The sequence below is a fragment of the Triplophysa rosa genome, linkage group LG9 (assembly GCF_024868665.1).
Source record: "Triplophysa rosa linkage group LG9, Trosa_1v2, whole genome shotgun sequence".
Taxonomy (NCBI): domain Eukaryota; kingdom Metazoa; phylum Chordata; class Actinopteri; order Cypriniformes; family Nemacheilidae; genus Triplophysa; species Triplophysa rosa.
In genome coordinates, this window is record NC_079898.1 from 19,514,132 (window position 1) to 19,534,757 (window position 20,626).

At 37.2% G+C, this 20,626-nt stretch overlaps 4 protein-coding genes and 1 long non-coding RNA gene across 8 annotated transcripts; 4 read left to right on the forward strand and 1 right to left on the reverse strand.

Annotated features, from left to right (window-relative positions):
* Positions 1-101: 101 nt before the first annotated feature.
* Positions 102-1,994, forward strand: oip5 (opa interacting protein 5). The gene is made up of 5 exons (XM_057341976.1): positions 102-401; positions 768-834; positions 934-1,056; positions 1,466-1,547; positions 1,673-1,994. The coding sequence occupies exons 1-5, from the start codon at positions 155-157 to the stop codon at positions 1,757-1,759; spliced, it is 606 nt and encodes a 201-aa protein (XP_057197959.1). The 5' UTR covers positions 102-154; the 3' UTR covers positions 1,760-1,994.
* Positions 1,995-2,043: 49 nt separating this feature from the next.
* LOC130559091 (uncharacterized) lies at positions 2,044-6,098 on the reverse strand. Its single transcript, XR_008963532.1, has 3 exons — positions 5,916-6,098; positions 5,578-5,642; positions 2,044-5,499 (listed from the first exon to the last, which is right to left on the reverse strand). It is a non-coding gene; the product is annotated as an uncharacterized LOC130559091 (long non-coding RNA).
* A 1,194-nt stretch (positions 6,099-7,292) lies between these two features.
* Positions 7,293-12,452, forward strand: tmem39b (transmembrane protein 39B). 2 transcript variants are annotated; one of them, XM_057341946.1, is made up of 9 exons: positions 7,293-7,475; positions 8,736-8,929; positions 9,011-9,230; positions 9,413-9,496; positions 9,648-9,802; positions 10,047-10,392; positions 10,805-10,992; positions 11,790-11,910; positions 12,084-12,452. In XM_057341946.1, exons 2-9 carry the CDS (start codon positions 8,799-8,801, stop codon positions 12,315-12,317), a joined length of 1,479 nt encoding a protein of 492 aa, XP_057197929.1. In that variant the 5' UTR covers positions 7,293-7,475; positions 8,736-8,798; the 3' UTR covers positions 12,318-12,452. The 2 variants fall into 2 exon arrangements, with proteins under 2 accessions (XP_057197929.1, XP_057197930.1); XM_057341947.1 differs by having other exon boundaries at positions 8,762-8,929.
* Positions 12,453-12,942: 490 nt separating this feature from the next.
* On the forward strand, positions 12,943-17,759 carry ccdc28b (coiled-coil domain containing 28B). The gene is made up of 6 exons (XM_057341972.1): positions 12,943-13,198; positions 14,054-14,302; positions 14,470-14,642; positions 15,023-15,177; positions 16,170-16,192; positions 16,702-17,759. The coding sequence occupies exons 2-6, from the start codon at positions 14,067-14,069 to the stop codon at positions 16,754-16,756; spliced, it is 642 nt and encodes a 213-aa protein (XP_057197955.1). The 5' UTR covers positions 12,943-13,198; positions 14,054-14,066; the 3' UTR covers positions 16,757-17,759.
* Positions 17,760-18,245: 486 nt separating this feature from the next.
* Positions 18,246-20,516, forward strand: iqcc (IQ motif containing C). Of its 3 annotated transcripts, none has more exons than XM_057341974.1 (5): positions 18,246-18,612; positions 18,699-18,854; positions 19,141-19,420; positions 19,524-19,645; positions 19,762-20,516. In XM_057341974.1, exons 1-5 carry the CDS (start codon positions 18,574-18,576, stop codon positions 19,798-19,800), a joined length of 636 nt encoding a protein of 211 aa, XP_057197957.1. In that variant the 5' UTR covers positions 18,246-18,573; the 3' UTR covers positions 19,801-20,516. The 3 variants fall into 3 exon arrangements, with proteins under 3 accessions (XP_057197957.1, XP_057197956.1, XP_057197958.1); XM_057341973.1 differs by having other exon boundaries at positions 18,252-18,612; positions 19,521-19,645; positions 19,762-20,472; XM_057341975.1 differs by having other exon boundaries at positions 18,337-18,612; positions 18,699-18,842; positions 19,521-19,645; positions 19,762-20,442.
* The last annotated feature ends 110 nt before the right edge of the window (positions 20,517-20,626 follow it).

Sequence of the window (20,626 nt, forward strand, 5' to 3'; positions counted from 1 at the left end):
CAATCAGAAGTAGCGTTTGCGCCTCGCTTGCTTTGATTGGCTTAAAGGCTTTGCTAAAAGTGACGTTTGTGCGGTCAGGAGCGCCACCAAGTGTTTACGCCGTTAAACGAATAATTGTGGATGAGTGTTTTGAACGTGAGCTGGGAAGTTCTTGATGAATCGAGACTTGTTTCTGAACGAAATGTCGAATAGCTGTTCTCTGGAAAGCTCTTTTGATGTAGGTCCGTGTGATTCGACGCAAAGTTCAATTGCAGATCAGCTAAGGGCAGTGAAAGACGGCGAAACCCGCAGGGACTATATGAACGGCAGTGTTCTCCAATGCATGACCTGCAACACAGTGCTTGGAGACTCTCTAGGCATCTGTGGGGAAGTCCAGAGCCTCCAGCTTATCGTGTGTTTGAGTAAGTTGTTCTCTAGATAACTTTTAAAGCATATATTTTCTCCATAACTGTCGCAGACATACATGCACAAGCTATACAGAGAACCTTTAAGTTATATGCACCAAAAACAACACGCGTCACAAGGTTTGCCAGTCCTTGTTGTGCCAGTTTTTTAATGTTCAAAACATATTTAAGTGGTCTTTGCTATTCAAGACTCCCAAATCAGCTAAGTCACGTTTTCTTTAGTAATGTGAGTGTTAGGAGTTGAAAATAGTAAATATGATTTAATAGCTTGAAAACGTGTTTATTTTATTCACTACAACTTTAGGTGCATTTACTCTGTAATTGCTTGGTAACTGTTTTTTTTGTTATTCTGTCTTCATGTAGAAGTTTCTGAGGATGTGAGGGTGAGTAAACAGTTGGAAATGAGCTTGGATGGTCATCTGGCTTTCTCGTAAGTATTCAGTTTTATAATATAAACAGCTTTGTGTCCAGCATGTGTTTGATGTTCCTTGTGTTTTGACCAAAGGTACTTAATGTATTTTATCTGTAGCACCTACCATGTTCTTCGCTGTGCTGGTTGTAAAAGCAGTGTTGGCCTTGCTCTTCACTCCACTCCAGAGCACCTGTCTGCTTTACGAAATCTCTTCCTTTTACGAAAAGAGCTGATAAATTGGTGAGTGTAGTCTGTGTTTTGCAAGTGAATCCCTTTGTCATTAAAGGAGTAGTTCACCTTCACAATAAAAATGATGTCATCATTTACTTACCCTCTTGTCATTTAAAATCTGTATGACTTTCTTACTTCCACAGAATACAAAAGATGTTTTGAAGAATGTCGTTAACAGCACCCCATTCACATGCATTGGTTACAATAGAAGTGAATGGGGGGGGCTGTGCTGCTCTGTTTTTCAAAATATCTTCTTTTGTGTTCTGCAAAAGAAAGTCATACATTTTGAAATGACAAGAGGGCGTGTAAATGATGACAAAATGTTCATTTTGAATGTGAACTACTGCTTTAATGACTTGTACTTGAAAAATGTTATAACTGTCAAAATTCTTATTTTGGTAAATGTTTTATTTTCCAGCTACATGCTAAGAAATGGCAAATATGTTCAAGCCTCAAAAATGTGCTTCAAACACAGACTTATGGACAAAAATATAAAAGAGGTAAGTATGCACATTAACTCACTTTGGTTTTTGCTTACAGTTTAGTGAATAAAAACAACATTAAGTTGCCCGTATGGCTTCTTATTATCTTATATCATTGTAAATTGTCTGTCTCATCTTTATAGCTGAAACAGGATTTAGAAGCCCAGCTGAAACAGGTGAAGATTTTGGAGGGAATGATGGACAAACTGTGCACACACAGCGTAAACTAAAGACTAAGAAGTATACAGCTTTCTTGTTAAAATAAAGTGTGTATTTTTATAAGGCAATAACTAAAGAGAAATGTTTGCAATGTTGGCTAGAAGTTGAATTATTCCTTTGTTATATTAACTTTGTTTATGTTCATAGAAAGTTTACAAAAAATTATATTGTAATAATATTGGAGATACATTACTCATATCTATTTAGTCCAGTTATAACATCTAAAAAATAAAGTACTTCTAATCTGATCCCATACAACTGTAATAATGGAGAAAAGAATACAATAAATATTTTTATAATTGGCACCATGCTGCTTTTTTATTGCTAAAATTTTGATAGTTTTAAATTGTACAAAATCATGCAGGACACATCTGTAGTGCATAGATTAGACCAAGCATAGAGTTTCACATTCAGAGGCAAAATCGGCAACACAATCACAGCAGGCTAGCAAAGCATTATACACTTTCGTTCTGCATCATCTGCAATGAACATGGTTTGGAACTCAAATTACATTTTTACACATTTAAAACAAAAAATGGTCAGGCTTTGATAAAACTTTCTTAGATCTGAGCCTCTTGAATCACAATTTCATTATGCAATATTCAAATTCAAAAAGTAACTTGATACAATATACTCATTTGTAAATCATGTACAGTAGAGATAAACATTTGGAATTTCATGCATTTAAAAATAATAACAATGGTCCACTCTTTGATTTTCTGCATAAATATTTTTAAGCACAGCTCGGTTGCATGCGGCACAAAACACACCTTGTTCACTATCATGCAGCAGCAAAATAATTTTTTGCATTTGTAATCAAAATACCATTAATTCCACGAACGAACCATTTTGTGAATGTATTGTGGTAAACATCCAGTTTATCTTTATTATTTATGAAGATAGGGATTCTTCAAGTTTACAAACGGCTACCCAGAACACTGCTCATATTGCTGTTAAGGTAAATGAGCTGCAAACAAATTTACAGCTTATGTGCATTCCACAATGATTTGTATGTAAACATGCAAAGTCAATAAAAGGGCACAGGCCCTGCATATATAGACTGTCCATCAACGTTTTTCCACCAGATAAAAATGGTCTTCATTTAAATCATTTTCAGACCTTTAGTGCTGGCCTCACAAATTATTTTGGTGTCCATGAGTAATGAAACCATAGCTTATGTACTAAGAGGTGTAGTATATGAGATGTCCTGGATCAAAACACACTATCAATGTAACATATATGCTACAGATTTCACAAACACTACTGAACTGTTATATTATAATTCATGCATGCAGTTATTGCTTCTAAATGATGAACTTAATACACGTTATGGCTTGCATATCTTCGAGTATATTTAAAAATATAGTTTGCATTCCAGTTTTGAGGTATTATATCTACATTACAATGCTTTGATAATTGCTTTATGCATTTGACCTTATTTTAAAACCTAGCGTTTATGCTACTTTTATAACTACCCAAAAGCTCTAGATTGAGACAACATACCCGATGAAAAATACAACACTGGAGGTATGACTTATACATAACACATCTCTTTAGATACTCTTACAAATTATCTGTGTAGCTGGTTTTTAACAAAATATTGTGAAAAATCAAAACAATAATTCCACAATAAGGAATACACTTATAGAACAAAACAGTAAAAGCTACTAAGGGCAATTTTCCCCCTAAATACGATTATCTGGAGACATGCATTTTGATCTGACTGTGCTATTTTGGGTGCAGAACTTCATTTTCCGCAGAACAAACTAGGACAAACTCACACAGTGCTTATGAAACATAAATGAGCATTCAGCATGGTTAGCCACACATCAGTACCAACCGTCATTTTTTTCTAACCCTCAGGATGCTAACACATTATTGTTCACTTATAGCGATTAACCAAAAAATAAACTGTTAACCAGCAAAACCAAAATAACATCCCTTGAACAATGCTCTTAGTTCAGGTCAAGATGACTTGCCTCTTAATCAGATCGATCAAAGTATGGATGCTGCATCCATGCTGGTTACTAACAAAATCTTTGTCTGCCTAATTTTATGTATTTTCTAAACAACTTTATAGCAGTATACTACATTTCACTACGACTATTAAACTCAGCAAGCATCGCTACCGTACATGCATGGCCATGTTTATGCTGGCACTACAAAATCCCGCCACCCTAAAGTAAGCGGATGAAACTATACATCATTTAATGGAAGACATTGGTGATTTTGTTGTTTTTGCGAACAACTTGTCACTTGTTTGTACAATATACATATTCAAACACGACGTAAAAGAAAGAAACAAATATTGCACATTTCCCACACTGAGGCATGACTACTGTTCCGCCCATTGAGATTCACACCTATAAAAGGGGGGGGTATGTAACACTTATTTGTTCCTTTAGCCAAATTGGTAGCACTGCATTAGAAGGGCTAAGGTCTGGGGAAGACACATCAGTGTGTGTATGCACTGTTTATAACTTTGGATAAAAGACTGCCAAATGCATATATTTAAATGTATTTGTACAAATCCACTGATACAAAAAACACCACAATTGCTGTGCAAACAAATTGTTAACTAGAAAAACATTTATATAAATTTTGCACAGCACAGATTAAATAATTTCTTTAAAATGACTTTCACTGTAAAAATCTAGGACAAATGGGCCAACACAAACTCCTGGCTTACACGTTTTGATTTGTTTTAACATATTGTTACCACAACCTACAGTAGCATTTAGAAGGTCCACTGCCTTTCTTTTGGCCAAATTCTACTTACTGAGGATGAAAACTACCTGGATGAATTGCTGGCCCAGGACAACCAGGGAACTATAAGGTCACTATGCCCTTAGTGTGATATGTAATCCTATAATCATTGTTAAAATATTTCAACCATTGGATCTAAACACTTTCATCCTAAAACACACAGGCATCATATTCCTACACTATTATGTTTAAAATGACTGAAAGAAATACAAGGAAATACCGATCAGATCATTGGTGGCTGTGTGCATCTGAGCTGTTTACTTGATTTGCTTTGCGAGGTAGTAAAATACTTCCATTTCATTATCTCCACATATCATTAACTCTCCGTATCCTACTGAATTTATGCTTGGGTTACGTTAATGCCACTGTCTGTCTTGGTTTGTCAGTACGAGATAGCAAGGGTCATGATTTTGCTAAAGCACCATTATGAATCTTGAATTCAGAGAACAGCTACTTATCTACAGTTCGTCTCAAAACATAAACAGTCACATTGTAAAGACTGAATGACCATGCAGTGATTTGCTGTAGGTTTACAGCTAAGCCTTGGTAAGAGACTTGTGAGACAGTTGTTTAAAATGATTAGGCACTTCATCTGCAGGTAATGAAACAGTTAGGTCAAGCATGTTTCAGCTTAATTGCTTTGCATTTTGCAGGTTGCTTGCACTTTACCTGCAAAGCAAGTGCACTCTATATTGTAACACATTAACACAACCTGCACCCACACAAATACTTAAAAGTAAATATTTTTGCTAACATGACCAATCATCATTTGTACAAGCTGTGGCACAGGCATGGTTATTTCATATTTGGACACATTTTAATTTCTCATTATTAAAAAAACACCTCTTGAACTATCCTCTTCAAAGTGCAGAAATTGTATGTTCATGGAGCGATGTTGGTATGATGTAGACCGAACAGTGACACTTCCCTGACATAATGCTGGAGGACGGGTAGTTTGAAGAGCCATGACAGGATGGTCTCACATCTGCACAGAATGAGCATTTAAAACCAATGAAACGAAACAAAAGAATACATTTGTGTAATACTAAATGCAGAAACTGACCTGCTCATTCTTTATGTTCCTTTAGACACGTGACTGTTCCTTTTCTTCTTGCTATGAAGGGCATTCTGTTAATAAGACAAACCAAGTTCATTAAGGTAACCATTAGTTCTAGTACACAAGACTTGTTAAGTCCAGAAAAGAAATCAAAGCAGTTTAAACACAATGCAATTGTATAATAAATATCAATGCAGCATAAAAAAAATCGCACCCCTGTGCTATGCACAATACCTGGCCATCTACAAAGAGATGGTGTGACGCAAGTGCTGGAATGCGAAACTGTTACACAAAGAGTGAAGACAAAGACGTGCACAATATGTCAACACTGAACATTCACCTACAGTTTCCGCTGATTCGGTACCGGGCTGGAAGCGAATGAACGGCAACGGTTTCTCAGATACATTTCCCCGTCAGGATCGGGGAGGCTCAACGAGCCTGGTCCCGAAGCGCTGCGGCTGTGGAAAGCACGCTACGCCATTTCGCTCCCGTGTTGCTGCTACTGCGGCGCTCTTCCGGCGCGCACCCTCGAGCTACGGGGGTCTGCATTCTGATTGGGCAACCGCGCTATCTGTCAGGCGAGCAAAATCCGCCCTTTTCGTTTCATGGACGCTGGGGTACAGGTGGAGTAAGATAGCTATGGTTCAGTGGTTTGATAAAAATGAGAACATAAGAATGAATGAGTTATGTAAAACATGAATAAAAATAATCATTATAAATAAATAACGTTAAATATGTAATCTCTGGTCTTATTGTAATAATAAAAGCGCAGTGCACAGTGAATTAACTCTTGACAGCTTGGCTCTGTAGCGTTTATATGTATGTATATATATAGTTATAAAAAGCAGAATTAAAACATTTTATTGTAATATATATATATATATTAAAGAGAAAATATATATATATATATATATGAAGAGTTTGGTTCCAAAATAAAATAACTCATGTTTTTTTTATTGTGCATTCCCATTAATATCAATGAAACTGCAGTTGGTTTGTTTTGATTTAAGCCATAATAACTCAAGAAATACAGCTAATTAACACAATAAAACACAATAAAAACATGATTTCTTTCATGGTTTTCTTAAAAACGGAGTTATCTAATTTTGGAACCAAACTCTTTCAAAAAAGAAATTCAAAAATCATGTTTTTTATTATGCAAGCATGTTTTTATTGTGTTGTATTGTGTTAGTTAGCTGTATTAACTTCATTCTGCTGTATATAGCACATACCTTGTACTACAATAGTCTATTCCTATTTTTTACTTGTACATATTTACATACATACATAGCTTTCCTCTCTATATCTTTATCTTATGTTTATTGTATTGTATTTCTTAATTGTTTATACCCATAGGCCATTATTTAAATCATTGTGTACTGTATTCTATTGTGTTATGGTCTCTGTGTACTGTTGTTGCTGTTTCTGTGTTCTGGATGCTCCTGTCACCAAAGCAAATTCCTTGTATGTGCAAACATACTTGGCAATAAAGCTCTTCCTGATTCTGATTCTATTTTGTGTTATTATGGCTTATATCAAAACAAACCAACTGCAGATGTATAGTTTTACATGGCCCTGAAAGGATCATTATATTCGAGGAAAAATGCACAAAACCACTGTAAGCATTAACCTTTCTGGTTCTGTGCAATGTGCTGTGTGTCCCTATCGAGCTTTGATCTCACACGCGCTCAACATGCACGCGCGCGCAGCGCACGCCTCCCTCCGATCTCTGAGCGTGCGTGCGTGCGTGCGCTACAACATCAACAGAATGAGCACTTATCGTATTGTCAGAAATAAAACAAAAACATTTAGGATCCTAACTAATTAATTCAGTAAAAATTGAGTGTATGTCAACGTCAGTCATACAGTCGCCTTATCTGGATTAAACCTCGCGGCTCAAAGAGGTAAGCGACCTTTTTCTGATTTCTGGACATTGAGCAAATATAAGAGCACTAGGCCGCACTCCTAAATTTGAGCATGCTTTTACTTCTCTGAGCTTTAAGACTTAACCAAACCCCACCATTGCATGTTGTGTTATAAAGCAGCCCGGTTTCATAAGGAAAGGGGCAGGAATATGCCTTTAAACCTAAACGTTTAAATGCAACGCTTCCGCAAGTTTGGCAATCAACATAGGTAGGGCTGCAGATATCAACACAGCCCCAGGGCGCGCAGACAGTATTATTCCACGTTGAATATTAACTAAAAGCGACTAAAAAGTGAAAGTCGAAAGCAAAGCAAAGGCATTAACTTGCATTGCGCGTGTGTAATGCATCCATTGGCAATCCTTTGAAGATTCAACTTTTGACCAAGGAAGTAGTGTTGCTTGCATGTCAGTCTTCATTGTAATTCTATTATTTTCTCTGCCGTACATGTTATGGTTGTTTTTGTGTGCTGATGGTTTTAAATCTGATAACGTAGCGAGCCCTTTATTGACAGTATAGTATGCAGATAGACAGTATCTGATTTTACAGACTCTATGCAAACAGGTTTGATTTAATCCGTGTTCACTCCTGTAATAAGAGGATTCTTAGGCATCTGCAGGTTAAATATCAAGTCAACAGTACAATATACAGTACAATGAGTACTTGCAGTGAGTCGTCTGTCTTTAAGGTTTTTGACAGCAAACCTCTTCTCACAGTCTTAACAATTACTGCCATAAAGGTTTTACAGTAGAGAGGAACTAGTGTGTCAAGGCACAAGTGAAAGTAGCATTCGGATTTAAAATTAGACATGAGAAAGAGTTTGTGAACAGACTGTCCTTGAATTGGGCAAGTCTGACATTTGTTATTGTTAATAATAGACACTTTAGGATTAATCATTATGTAATAAACTGGTTTTCTTGTACGCCTTGTTCACATACAAAAAGTACCATGCGACTACTATGGTACCATTTACTGTAATTAAATTGGCATTGATCTATCTATTCTAAATAAAGTATGTGTTCTGGATGTTGTATAACAGATTAGGGAATGATGATTTTGCTCGTTTCAAACAGATGTGGAGATGTATCATAGTCTTGATTTAGAATAAAATCACAATTTTTATGGCAGTATAGTGATTTAGATCTAGCCTTAATTCTTTAGTGTCTTTGAGGTTTGGCTTTGAGGATCTTATGGTCGTAATCGAAACCTTGTTTGGATTTGTGTTTTTTTGTCCTTATGTAGGTGTCTAAACTGTAACCAACTATAAGTTCAAAGGCACTGAGAGACGGGGTGAGAAGATCTGGAATGGCCGGAGGAAGAAGAGGAGCGAATAGAACGACATATTGTCGTTCTCCACTAAGCAGTGAGACGGGTTCTGTTGGCAATGGCAACCACTCCACCAGCTCACCTGTGACGAGTGTGAGGTCACGGACCAGGTGAGGAAATTGTGTGTTGTGAAAGGTGGTGAATGCAAGACTTTTTGTTTAGGATAATGTGACACAGCAAACTATCTTCAGGAATGGATCCGGAACGGGAATGTCCAGCCCTCCTTTGGCCACTCAGACGGTGGTGCCATTGAAGCACAGTAAAATTCCGGAACTCTCCGTGGACCGGGACGTCTTGTTTGAGCTCCATCTGTTGGTGTGCCATCTTACAGCTCTGTTCGTGCATTATGTCAACATCTACAAAACCGTGTGGTGGTACCCACCCTCTCACCCCCCTTCACACACCTCTCTGGTGAGTCACATGTGACTGCTTTTAAAAATTAAACGCCAGAACTGTGATCTGTGCATTTAAACAACCTCATTCTAAATAACTGCTGGTTTGTTAGAGAGAAAAAAACAGACTATTGTTTTTTTCTGTAAACCTTTGTGGCATTCATCTGAAATGACATCTGTGTTCATGTTGTGTTTGTGCAGAACTTCCACCTTATTGATTACAATATGTTGGTGTTCATCATTATCGTGCTGGCACGCAGGCTAATAGCTGCCATAGTAAAAGAGGTATGTGCATTATGTCTTAGCTCTGTATCCATATTTCATTTCCTGTCATTTTAATTGCTTTTTGATTTTGATATCTGCTTAGATGTGTAATGCAATCTCTCTCCGTCTCTCACCGTTCTCTCTCTCTGTGTTTCCTATCATCCTGACCAAGGCATCGCAAAGTGGAAAGTTATCCTTCCCTCATTCTTTCTTCCTGGTGACGGCTCGTTTTGCCGTCTTGACTCTTGCAGGGTGGAGTCTGTGTCGTTCACTAATTTATCTCTTTAAGACATATTCTGTACTCAGCCTACTATTCCTCTGCTATCCGTGAGTACTACTCTACACATCACATTGTAATAATACATCACATGCATTTAAGGGGTCATATTCACAGATCAGAACAGAGAGACTTTAAAAATAAAGCATAAAAAATATATCATAATTGCTCATTTATATTTGTTTATTCTAGGGTAGAATGGCCTATTCTACCCTTTTCAATATATTATAATGATGCATACAAACTCACACAAACAAATGCTCATATGCACCCCCATCTATCTTTTCTCCTTAGGTTTGGAATGTACATTCCCTTTTTCAAACTCAGCTGCGATTTTCGGAGAGCTGGGTCCATGTCCCCTTTAGGTGCCATGGGTTCTAAAGATGTCAGCGGGGCCGGTGGTCTGGGACGTGGGGGGCGGGACTATCTCTCAGTCCTTAAGGAAACATGGAAACAGCACACCAGTCAGCTGTACAGTGTTCAGCCCATGCCCACCCACGCATGCTGCCTATCACCTGACCTTATCCGCAAAGAAGTGGAGTACCTGAAGATGGACTTCAACTGGAGGATGAAGGAGGTTTTGGTTAGCTCCATGCTCAGCGCATACTATGTAGCTTTCGTACCTGTTTGGTTCGTCAAGGTGAGAGTATTGACAAGGTGGCCTTAGTATGCAACTTGCTAAGCAACTTTGTTTAGAATTTTATGAGACAGCCCTGAACACACACCCATGCAAATATCTTTTTAAAAATAGATTACATGTGCTGCTCCTGCTGTCTGTCTGTAATGCTAAGCTTTGTTTTTACTATCATGGCAGTTCAGTTGAACTAGCTATGGATATAGTTTATGTAAACTTACGTTAGCATGTCTATTGTTAGATGGACCTCAATGCATATTTAAACACAATCTGCTCAGTGCTCACAATGAAACATTAAAAGTGTATTGTGCACTGCCCATGTCTGTGAACTCCAAAGAACATTACAGATTTGTGTGGTACTGTGAAATCTTTTTATTTTCATGTTTATTTACTATACCTATTTTTTGCTTTTGTCTAGAGCACACAGTATGTGGACAAACGCTGGTCCTGTGAGCTGTTTATACTTGTATCTGTCAGTACTTCAGTTATTCTTATGAGGCACCTACTGCCTCCACGTTACTGTGACCTGCTTCATAAAGCTGCAGCTCACCTGGGCTGCTGGCAGAAGGTGGACCCCTCCCTCTGCTCCAATGTACTACAGCACATGTAAGTGTCCTCCCGGGGTCATACTAAAGTCTTTTAAGTGCGTACCCTGATAGCACACGAACATCTGGCAGACGTCTGCTGTCAGATGTCATGTAGACATCTAGAAGATGTCTATAAGATGTTTATCATTTAGAATGGATGTAAAACTGCTCGTTTCAAGATGTTTAGCAGATGTTTTTACACAGCAGATGTTTTCCAGGTCTTTAGCAGACGTCTTACAGACGTACCTTTGCTAGCTGGGTTGTCTCTGCAAAGAATCAAACACATCAGGGAAATCCCCTGCATGTATTTATTTAGTGCTGAAATTAGTTGTGCTGTGAGTACAACAGATGCACAATGCTAGTTTTGTAAATTTGCTTACGTTTGATAAAACATTTGTGTTTTTAGTTCTTAGTCTGATGTGCACTAATCATTAATGGAATGTCGGCTTTGTGTTGCGTGTTTTAACACGTTTGTTTTAGCTCTGGTGTGGCCTTTAATAACAGATTTATTTATAGCAACATCAAGTGAATTAGAAAACCAGTCATACTGTTTAGACATGATTCTTTACTTGTCTTGCGGAAGGTTTAAAATAGTACAGATTAGTTTTGATCTTTGTTACATGTGTATTGTCTTGTATAACCTAAAAAATAAACATCTTAGTGGGCCCAAGACTATTACAGGCTATTTTATAAGCATAAAGGCTGTTTAGAAAAAGGCTGTACTTTTTATATAAATTGTGTTCAGATATTTTAAAATATTATGAATTTATCTTGATATTAAATTATCTGTGCTTATTCTTTCTCTGCTTTCTACAGATGGACAGAAGAGTACATGTGGCCACATGGAGTTTTGGTCAAACACAATAAAAATGTTTATAAGGCCATGGGCCATTATAATGTAGCAGTTCCCTCAGATGTCTCACATTATCGTTTCTATGTAAGTATAAACCGTTATTGAAGTGTGAAACACAAAGCGCTTTGTAAACGATTGCCGGAGAAATTTGGCGACTCATCAAATGTATTGAATGTTTTTAGAAACATAATTTAAAGTCATGTATACTTGGTCAATGTTACGGTAATAACCCCCTTTCCCCTCATTTCTTTTTACAGTTTTTCTTCAACAAACCACTTCGAATATTAAACATTCTCATAATCCTGGAGGGTGCAATTATATTCTACCAGTTATATTCCCTGATCTGTTCAGAGAAATGGCATCAGACGATATCATTAGCTCTAATATTATTCAGTAATTATTATGCCTTTTTTAAACTGCTCAGAGACAGAATAGTTCTGGGAAAGGCGTATTCATATTCAGCCAGTGCCTCCAATCAGAAAGTCAGTTAGACAAGGATACGTTATTGTCCGTCATCACAGACGAGCAGAAAACATGCGTGAAAGCTGTTTATTTTTTCTACAGGTGCATTTTTCTCTGTATTTGTTCTGACTTGCCATGAAATAAAAAGGAAACATATTTTTGTACGTTGTATGTTTGAGGGTTTTTATAATGCACCACCATAATCTTTTAAAGGCATCCAAGTCAGATACAGTCAGATAAAAAATATTTACTTTTGACATAATGCCAATTGACACATTAATTATTCAAGAGTTTTTTATTCTATCAAGAGTTTATTATTTAGTCCGTTGCAGTCATGTATCCTCCTCTAGATGGCGGCAAATCTTTCTGAATGGCAACACAGGTGGTTCAATGTTCTTTACAATTATGCAGATATAAAGGAAGATTGGCGGGTTTCTGGTAAAATTGTCTTTTCTGGATGGCATTGTTTAAGCAACCAGCTCTGTGGTTAATTTATATATGTATTTGTGCGTCACTGTATCTTTAAACGGGAGGTCTCTGATCTCCGGCGCTCTTTTATTGTGACCGCATCTACGAGCGAAACTACTATGCCGAAGGTTTAGCTGATTGAATATAAATTACGTTCGTGGCGTTGCCGAGTAACCAACCTATGGCTACGCCCTGGTACATAAATATTTATTAGAACTTTTGAAGCTGTTTCCCAATGGCGAAAGCTTGTCTTGTGAATATTAATAAGCAAGCTTCGCTATAGTACGAGTGACAGATTCGCGGAGGGGAAGTAGGAGCTCAAGCTGGCAACAACACGCACCTGATATTGCCTTTAAAAAGCACACCGCGGAAACATTTTATTGGAATGGACAAGCCAACACGGGCGTCATAAACTCGCGTCGGAAAGCCTCGTATTCAGCCGGTGAGTAAATTATTTTCTTCACCTATAGTAACGTTAGCGCATCGATGCCTCATAGGGTAATGTCCTAATGCAAATCTCGTCAATTCTATACAATACCACTTCGACAATAGGAAGTGGTTCATTCAAAGGTTTTATTAAACCATGCCGAAAAAAGAATGCAATACGGCAAAGAGTGTTGCATAGAATAAATAAATATATTGAGAGCATATGTTCGGGTTTACTATAAGTAGCATGCATAATATACATTTGTGGCCTGATTTTTCATAGGAGAGTTAAAGAGCACCAGATTTGACCCAGATGATTCAGCTAGCTTAGTCAGATAGAATTTTCATGAATGGCTGTAATAAAGAATCTGTCCATAATATACCACTAATCATATGTGATATTCATTGTATAGTGTTCATATATTAGGCTATATAGTAATGTATTTATATGTTTTGCATGCTATAATTTACTTGCCTGGTGCATCATGTCAACGCATTCAGAGATATTATAGATATTATCTTATAGTTTTATTCTCTGATAAAGCAGTTAGTGAAGTACTGATCTGTCATTTATAATCCAATTTGAAAAGAAAACTCATTGGAGGTAATACATCTGTGTGCCATTGGCGGATGGACACTGACTGATTTATAAAAAAAAAAATGTTAGTACATTTGGCATCTCAAGGGTAGACATTAATTTCTGCCTAACCTGTAAATGTTTAGCATTGCCTCTCTCACTGATCTGCAGTAAAGTTTAAAAAGCAAAGTAATGCCAACAGAACCCAAGGCCAGAAAGCATTTTAGTGCAGAATCAGATTTTATTGTTTTCTCAATAGTTGAAATTGATCTCTTGTCTCTGTCTCCTTAAAAGTGCCACTGCCCTCATGGAGGACAAGAGGAAGAAAAGAAGCCCCAAAGTGTCCCTTCCCCAGCCCCCACCTCCACCAATCAACCCACGGAAACTGTCTGTTCTTCCGGCGAGTAAGAGCGCCACATTCTCACTGGGTCTACCACAGCCACCCTCCCCCAAACCCAGGGGCAAGTACAAGAGATCGGTGGGGGCAATGGGTCCATCTAAAGAAGCTCTTGCTGTTCCCGCGCTTCCCCCCAAAAACACAAGGTTTGTGTGCATGATAAATGTTGTGTCCTAAAAACTAGAACGCAGTTGAACTGTAACAATTTGCATCATAAGCTTATTCACATGACCGATAGACAACACTTGTTATCAACATCAGGACATCCTATGGGAGAAGAAAGCCATGAATCTAAATGCGGTTTTGATTGCAGACCGCACAGAGAGAAGCCCAGAGCTCCTCAGCCTGCTGGTCCCAGCCGTGTGTCCCAGTCGTCCTCACCGCTCCAGCATTCATTCCTCACTGACGTCTCTGATGTGAGAGAAATGGAAGGAGGGCTCCTTAACCTGCTTAATGACTTTCACTCCGGAAAACTGCAAGCTTTTGGTAGTGTACAATGCACTCACACAGATATTATATGCTTGTATAACCTATTAAAACTACAGGCTGTAATTAAAATTGTATTGCAGTGTGTTGTAAGAGAATGCAGAGATGTATTAAAGTAATAAAAGTTTCTGAAGCCAATAATAACATGCTTAAAAATCTATTGTGGCTATTTTCATGCTGTGATGCAATCTGATATCAGGTGCATGATATCAGGTGTTACAGGGCTTCAGCTATGGCACGTAACTCCACACCAATTATGGTATGGACATGACTAATCCATGTGGTTTATTGTGCATGCCTCTGTGTGTGTGTGTGTGTGTGTGTGTGTGTGTGTGTGCGTGTGCGTGTGCGTGTGCGTGTGCGAATGCACATGTGTGTAGGTAAGGTGTGCTCCTTCGAGCAGTTAGAGCATGTGAGGGAGATGCAAGAACATCTGGCCCGACTTCACTTCAGTCTGGACAGCCATGTGGAGGAGCTCTCAGAGGATCAGAGAAAGACGGCTTCAGACCGCAATCTAGAACATCTGCTTTCAAACGTAAGATACTCACACACATGCTGGGACACACTAACTCTAGTTAGAATGGATAGGATTTGAATTGGGATGACATACTCTGATTCTTTTGTCATTATAGTGAACTTAAACCATACACATTTTGTTCCATACCACTGATGGTCAGTTTTAATAGAGATGGAACACCAGTATACATTTTTCCTTCATTCAAGGACTCACACATTAACATGCTGAAAGAGCGGGTTGAGCACAATAATACCCTGTATCTGAGTACAGGCCTGTGGCTGGGTCTTGCATGATCAACCACATCTGAGCATTGCTATCTGACCGAATTCCTTCATCAGCCTGTGAAAGGCTGGACAGTTATTATTGAAAGTATTTCCCTTCTAGCTGTCAGCACAATGGTATGTGAGAGATCCCAGCACAATGCAGCTGTATTTATATATTCATAAATGGGTTATTGACATTACACCATATGAGAGAGTGTGATTGTGTGATTTTCACCAAGAATTGTCACATTTCACACCAAAATCAAAAGAAAAAGAAGGAATTATTTTTGCATAACGCTGCAGTCCTTCTGAAACTTCATATTTTGTGATTTTTTTGTTGGCATAAATCATTAAATTTAGTCACCTTTTATGTTTGTCAGTTGGTTTTGCTAGTATCTAACCAAAACAAGTATTTTTAGTAATTTACATTATTATCAATGCAGATTCTCAAACCAAATTACTTTGATTGTTTCATTACTGTAATGCTGTATTTTTTGTGTATTATAGTAAAATATGCAATTTATAATCAGCATGCGTATAAAAAATATACGCAGAAATATAATATATACAAATAAATACAATTTTAGGACACATCTTGATGTTCGTCAACATACAGGCAGCATGCAGAATTAAAAAAAAAAACATCAGAATTTTTATGTTCTTTTAAAGTGTTATTGTTATGCCTTTTTAAATCACCAGCATGGTATTGATTGTTTGAAAGCGTCTCTATTTTTATCCTCCCCTTAGCTGGAAGAATTGAGCAGCTCAATGTATCCTTTACCGCACTGTGAATTATACATATTTAGATGTGATGTCTTTTTACCTTAATGATGTTTCGAAATTGTAACTTATGTTCCTGGGACAGTTGTGACCAAATATTAGATCTATTTAAAGAAGTAAATGAAGTTATAATTATATTTAAGTGTTTATTAAATGCAATGTTTAATGAGTTTTTTTTTTCTGACCTTGTTCAAGTATTAACCGTAAAGTGTTACATCCAGCAAGTTCTGTTTATCCAAAGAGAGCTGAAAGCTCTCAATGCTTTTCACCCAAGCACTTATAGCTTCAAAACCAGCAAAAACAATCAGAGCATAGTTTTCATACCAGTTGTGTTCTAATGGAGGCCTAATGGATATATGGATTAAAAGTATAATGACAAGCTGATCTGGAATCAGCGTTTTTACCTTTACAAAGTCCTTTACAGATGGTTAGAGTCATGCCTGTGCATTAGAAATGCATTAGCAGTACAGTACATATCTCCTTAATGCAGTTTATCCAGACAGAAACTTCACCTGGCAGAAAATCAAGATTTGCCCAAGACATCCAGCACCTGAAGTGATAAACCAATCCCAGCTGACCATCAAATCACTGTGCAGACCAAGGCCCAGGTTGCTATGGCAACAATTCAACTGCAAGGGCTGAAATGAGCACCATTATAGTGAAATGTTATATTAGGATCAATGGTATCAAAGCACATTCTCCATCTGAATGCCCTGATCATAGCATTTAAATACAATTTAAGCTCTTTTATATAATTCAGACCCAAGTAGCTAAATGACTTTTATATTGCTGTGATTTAAAGCCTATCTAATGTTTGTTTGGACAGTTATGGTTCAGTTAAGAATTGCTTAAGCTGGTTTCATTCTTATTACAATTGTGGATTTCATAAATGCACATGATTTCCTTTCCTCTGTGGAATACATATGTTAGTTTTTTCTAAACGTTCTGTGTCCTTCTATTCAATGACTGCTACAGCGGTCAGGATCAAAAATGACAAAAAAAACACTACAAAGTCAACTACTTGTTTGTTGCATTTGCACCCTTTTAAGCTAAAAAGCCTTAGTCATCAAACTTCACAAAAAACTTGTTTCACAAAAAAAGTCATATGGGTTTGGAACAACATAAGGATGAGTAAATGAGGGCAGAATGCTTATTTTGGGTTGAATTGTTGCTTTAACTTGGGTTTGGAAACCCTAGATCTTCAGTAGCAGACGTAAGAACATTCACATTTTCTTTAAATCACCTAATTAGACAATTAAGCGTTATTTTGTAGTTGTTCATATGTTTTGTTGTTTTTGTTTTGGAAATGATGTAAATGGTTGTGGAGTAGCCATTTACTCACTCAGGGCTGTTTGAGACCATTAATCTTAGTGCCTCTTCTTAGTGTCTATATGACATTGATTGTTTTACAGTACAGGTTCCCCACATGATGGAACTGGGTCTTTTTGTAGATGTTTGTACATGAAATATGTTTATTTAAAGTAATGTTATATAACTTGTCTGTAACAAGTTATTTTTGAAAAAGCTATGTAATGTGTATAAAGGAACAACCTAATTGAAGTTGTTTGTTATTCTTGATGACGCAGATTGAAGTATTTGACTGTGTAAACTTACTGTAAATGCATAGTGAAAGCATGTTCTAAAAAGTGATTTTCTGTATTAGTTTCAAAAACAAATCCTACATTTGGGAAATCCTACCTTTGGGAAATGCAGTGTCTTTACCCTAAAGCACATTGATATAGAGGGCATGTCTGCAATGCGAGAGGTTCTGGTAGTCTTTAGACCTACTGCAAAAACCTGTGAGAGAGAACCAAACAGCATTACAAAGTCAATAGTGTAGTAAAACATGAGTACGTTCCCCGTTAAAGCCATTCCTCTCATTCTAGGTTTCAGTGCTAATTAAAACAACAATGCATGGGCAGATTTGAGGAAAAGCAAATGATTCAAACATTTGATGTTAATCTTTTATAATGCAGTCACTTCTCATTACAGCTGACTTCCACTATACCTACCTCTAAATGTTTTAAATATGAGATGGATTCAGGGGCGGTCTGATATGAGATTAGCATGTCTGTTTTCTTATCCCTCGTTAAATGAAGGTAAAAAATAAGGCATCAGTACTTCCAAAAACTTAAAAAGAATAAATGGATTACATTTGTTTTATATTAGTTTCTCACTGCAACACTTCTTGTGTGGACTTAATAGTGATAAAAATGTTTTGTAATTTTTTTACACGTTTAAGCAATGAATAATGTGCAAAAATGAGTGAGCCGCTCTTCCACGACAGCAGGTGGCGCCGGTGAGCTGCGGACTCATTGTGTGTCTGTACGGGAAGAAATAGAAAGCGCAGTCGTTCAAACAGACAGCTCTGATGGAGTTCGAATGGAGTCTGAAATTGGCTCAATTTCAGGTATTTTTATTGTTATTATGTTTAGTTTAGTTTAGTTTAGTTTAGTTTATTGTTATTATGTTTAAATACTTCTTTATCGTCTCCAGGCTTTTTGTCGTGGTTATTTAAAGAGGAGAGATCTGGATTCGGTTCGGACCCAGTTTGAGGATATTGTTCGTGAAATTGATGGAGGTTTGGATCATCTTCACTGGAAAGGAAAAATCATATCTAAACCTCACTTCACTGACACTGTGAGCTTCCATGTCAGTTACCTAAATGTTTTACAAAACTTTTATTTATTTCTCCTATATTTTGTTTTGCTAAATAACACTTTCGTTAATCTATAATCGTTTTTTTTATAAACTCTTGATCCTTTTTTGTAGGTATGTTGTAATGTTTTAACACCTCATCTGGTTGATCAGTGTTTACCTGTGTTCTTGATTTTAAAAATGTCTAACATTAACCCTAATGTTAGAATCAACAATGAGTATGACATACTTCTGTTTTATATAAAATATATTATAATAATGATATCATTTAACCCTATAGGAAAGTTTGTTACTGCAGTATGGACGCTCCAAGAATCAGTCCCATGACCGTGTGGACAATTCGACTACTGAACAAAACATAGACAATATGGACAGTGAAATACCTGCCCCAACACCTGATGTCCTGGTACCTGAGAAAGACGAAGCTCCTGAAACATCTGACAGAGACAGTTGTACACCTCTTGATGCAGAGAGTGTGGTCATGCCAAATCTTGCGGAGGATTCTACAACACTTTGGAGTTCCATGAATCGAAATGTTAGCAGCAGCTTTCTTCTGAAAGGTCTGTTGGGAACAGAATTCAATAAGGGATATTTAAAGACTCTTTTGAGAAATAACCATGAATGTGCAAGTTGTTTGACTGTGTGTTTGTGCTTCTCCAGCAGAACAACATTTGCATTTTGCTTTGAAAGACACAGAACACACGTCTGAATCTTTGAAACAGCAGCGGAGCACTTTGGCCATGGAGCTGTTGTGGATCCAGCAAGCTATTAGTAGCAGAAAGAAAGTGAGAACATTAGTCATATATGACAGATTTTTTAAATCTGTCTTTTCACTGTATTGTGTGGGTATTTTTCATGCATGTGTCTGCCTCTCCTGATCTGCTGCTCTGCTCTTTTGCAGTATCTGACCCTTAGACAGAGAATGGATGTTTCTCACTGATTCAGGACCTTGAAGTGGACCAATGTTTTTTATTTTTTCCAGTCTGTAAAGTTTTTCCTCTGAGAGGATTTTCTTTCCCTGCTAATAGGTAAAAAAGGTTTATGCCACACAATGTGTGTGAATTGTATTTTATATTTATTACACTGTCTTACAGATACCAAACTGTCTGTGTTAAAAAATATTTTATTATATATGCTGTAACATTTACAAAATACAATAAAATATTGCACAAGCATGTTTTATGTGACATATAGCTAATTAATAAACCACCAAACTTCATGACAAAATGACTGGAGTTCCAAACCAAACTGTTTGTTCAGAACTGTTAAGACTATGTGCTGGCACTGCATGGGCTTTTAGAGTACTGTTGTAAATAAGTATTATTTCTAGAACTGAATAAATCAGATGAGTTTTTTTCTTCCTCGTAAAGTTTTTTTATATCCCTGTGGCTCTTGATGTGTGATGTTTTTGTTCTCTTGGTGTCAGGTGATGAAAAGGTTTAATTCTCAGAAGACATAAACAACCCCATAACGCATGCACTCATACACATCATTTAAGTGTATGCACCATCCTAAAAATTCCAATCTGTGGTCCTTTTTGTGGTTCAGCACAATTATTTTTAATGTCTTCAGGAATGGAAATAAAGTTGACCAAATCATCTCTTACATTTAAGGATTTTCTGTTGCCCTCTGTCTAACCCTCTCTTGTGTTTGCCCCACAAAGACAGCCACTATAGTTAGTAATGCTTCCATGGCAACCAGGAAACACACCAGTGTGTGTGAGAGAGGGAGAGAGTCTGGGCGAGGTGTTTGAGTGGTATTTGGCT

Coding starts and splice junctions, on each gene's coding strand:
- oip5 (XM_057341976.1), top strand. CDS start 155: ATGAATCGAGACTTGTTTCTGAACGAAATGTCGAATAGCTGTTCTCTG. Junction 402..767: donor CCAGCTTATCGTGTGTTTGA/GTAAGTTGTTCT, acceptor GTCTTCATGTAG/AAGTTTCTGAGGATGTGAGG. Junction 1,548..1,672: donor TGGACAAAAATATAAAAGAG/GTAAGTATGCAC, acceptor TCATCTTTATAG/CTGAAACAGGATTTAGAAGC.
- tmem39b (XM_057341946.1), top strand. CDS start 8,799: ATGGCCGGAGGAAGAAGAGGAGCGAATAGAACGACATATTGTCGTTCT. Junction 8,930..9,010: donor AGTGTGAGGTCACGGACCAG/GTGAGGAAATTG, acceptor AACTATCTTCAG/GAATGGATCCGGAACGGGAA. Junction 9,497..9,647: donor TAGCTGCCATAGTAAAAGAG/GTATGTGCATTA, acceptor ATCCTGACCAAG/GCATCGCAAAGTGGAAAGTT.
- ccdc28b (XM_057341972.1), top strand. CDS start 14,067: ATGGAGGACAAGAGGAAGAAAAGAAGCCCCAAAGTGTCCCTTCCCCAG. Junction 14,303..14,469: donor CTTCCCCCCAAAAACACAAG/GTTTGTGTGCAT, acceptor TTTTGATTGCAG/ACCGCACAGAGAGAAGCCCA. Junction 15,178..16,169: donor TAGAACATCTGCTTTCAAAC/GTAAGATACTCA, acceptor TCCTCCCCTTAG/CTGGAAGAATTGAGCAGCTC.
- iqcc (XM_057341973.1), top strand. CDS start 18,574: ATGGAGTTCGAATGGAGTCTGAAATTGGCTCAATTTCAG. Junction 18,855..19,140: donor CTGACACTGTGAGCTTCCAT/GTCAGTTACCTA, acceptor TTAACCCTATAG/GAAAGTTTGTTACTGCAGTA. Junction 19,421..19,520: donor CAGCAGCTTTCTTCTGAAAG/GTCTGTTGGGAA, acceptor GTGCTTCTCCAG/CAGAACAACATTTGCATTTT.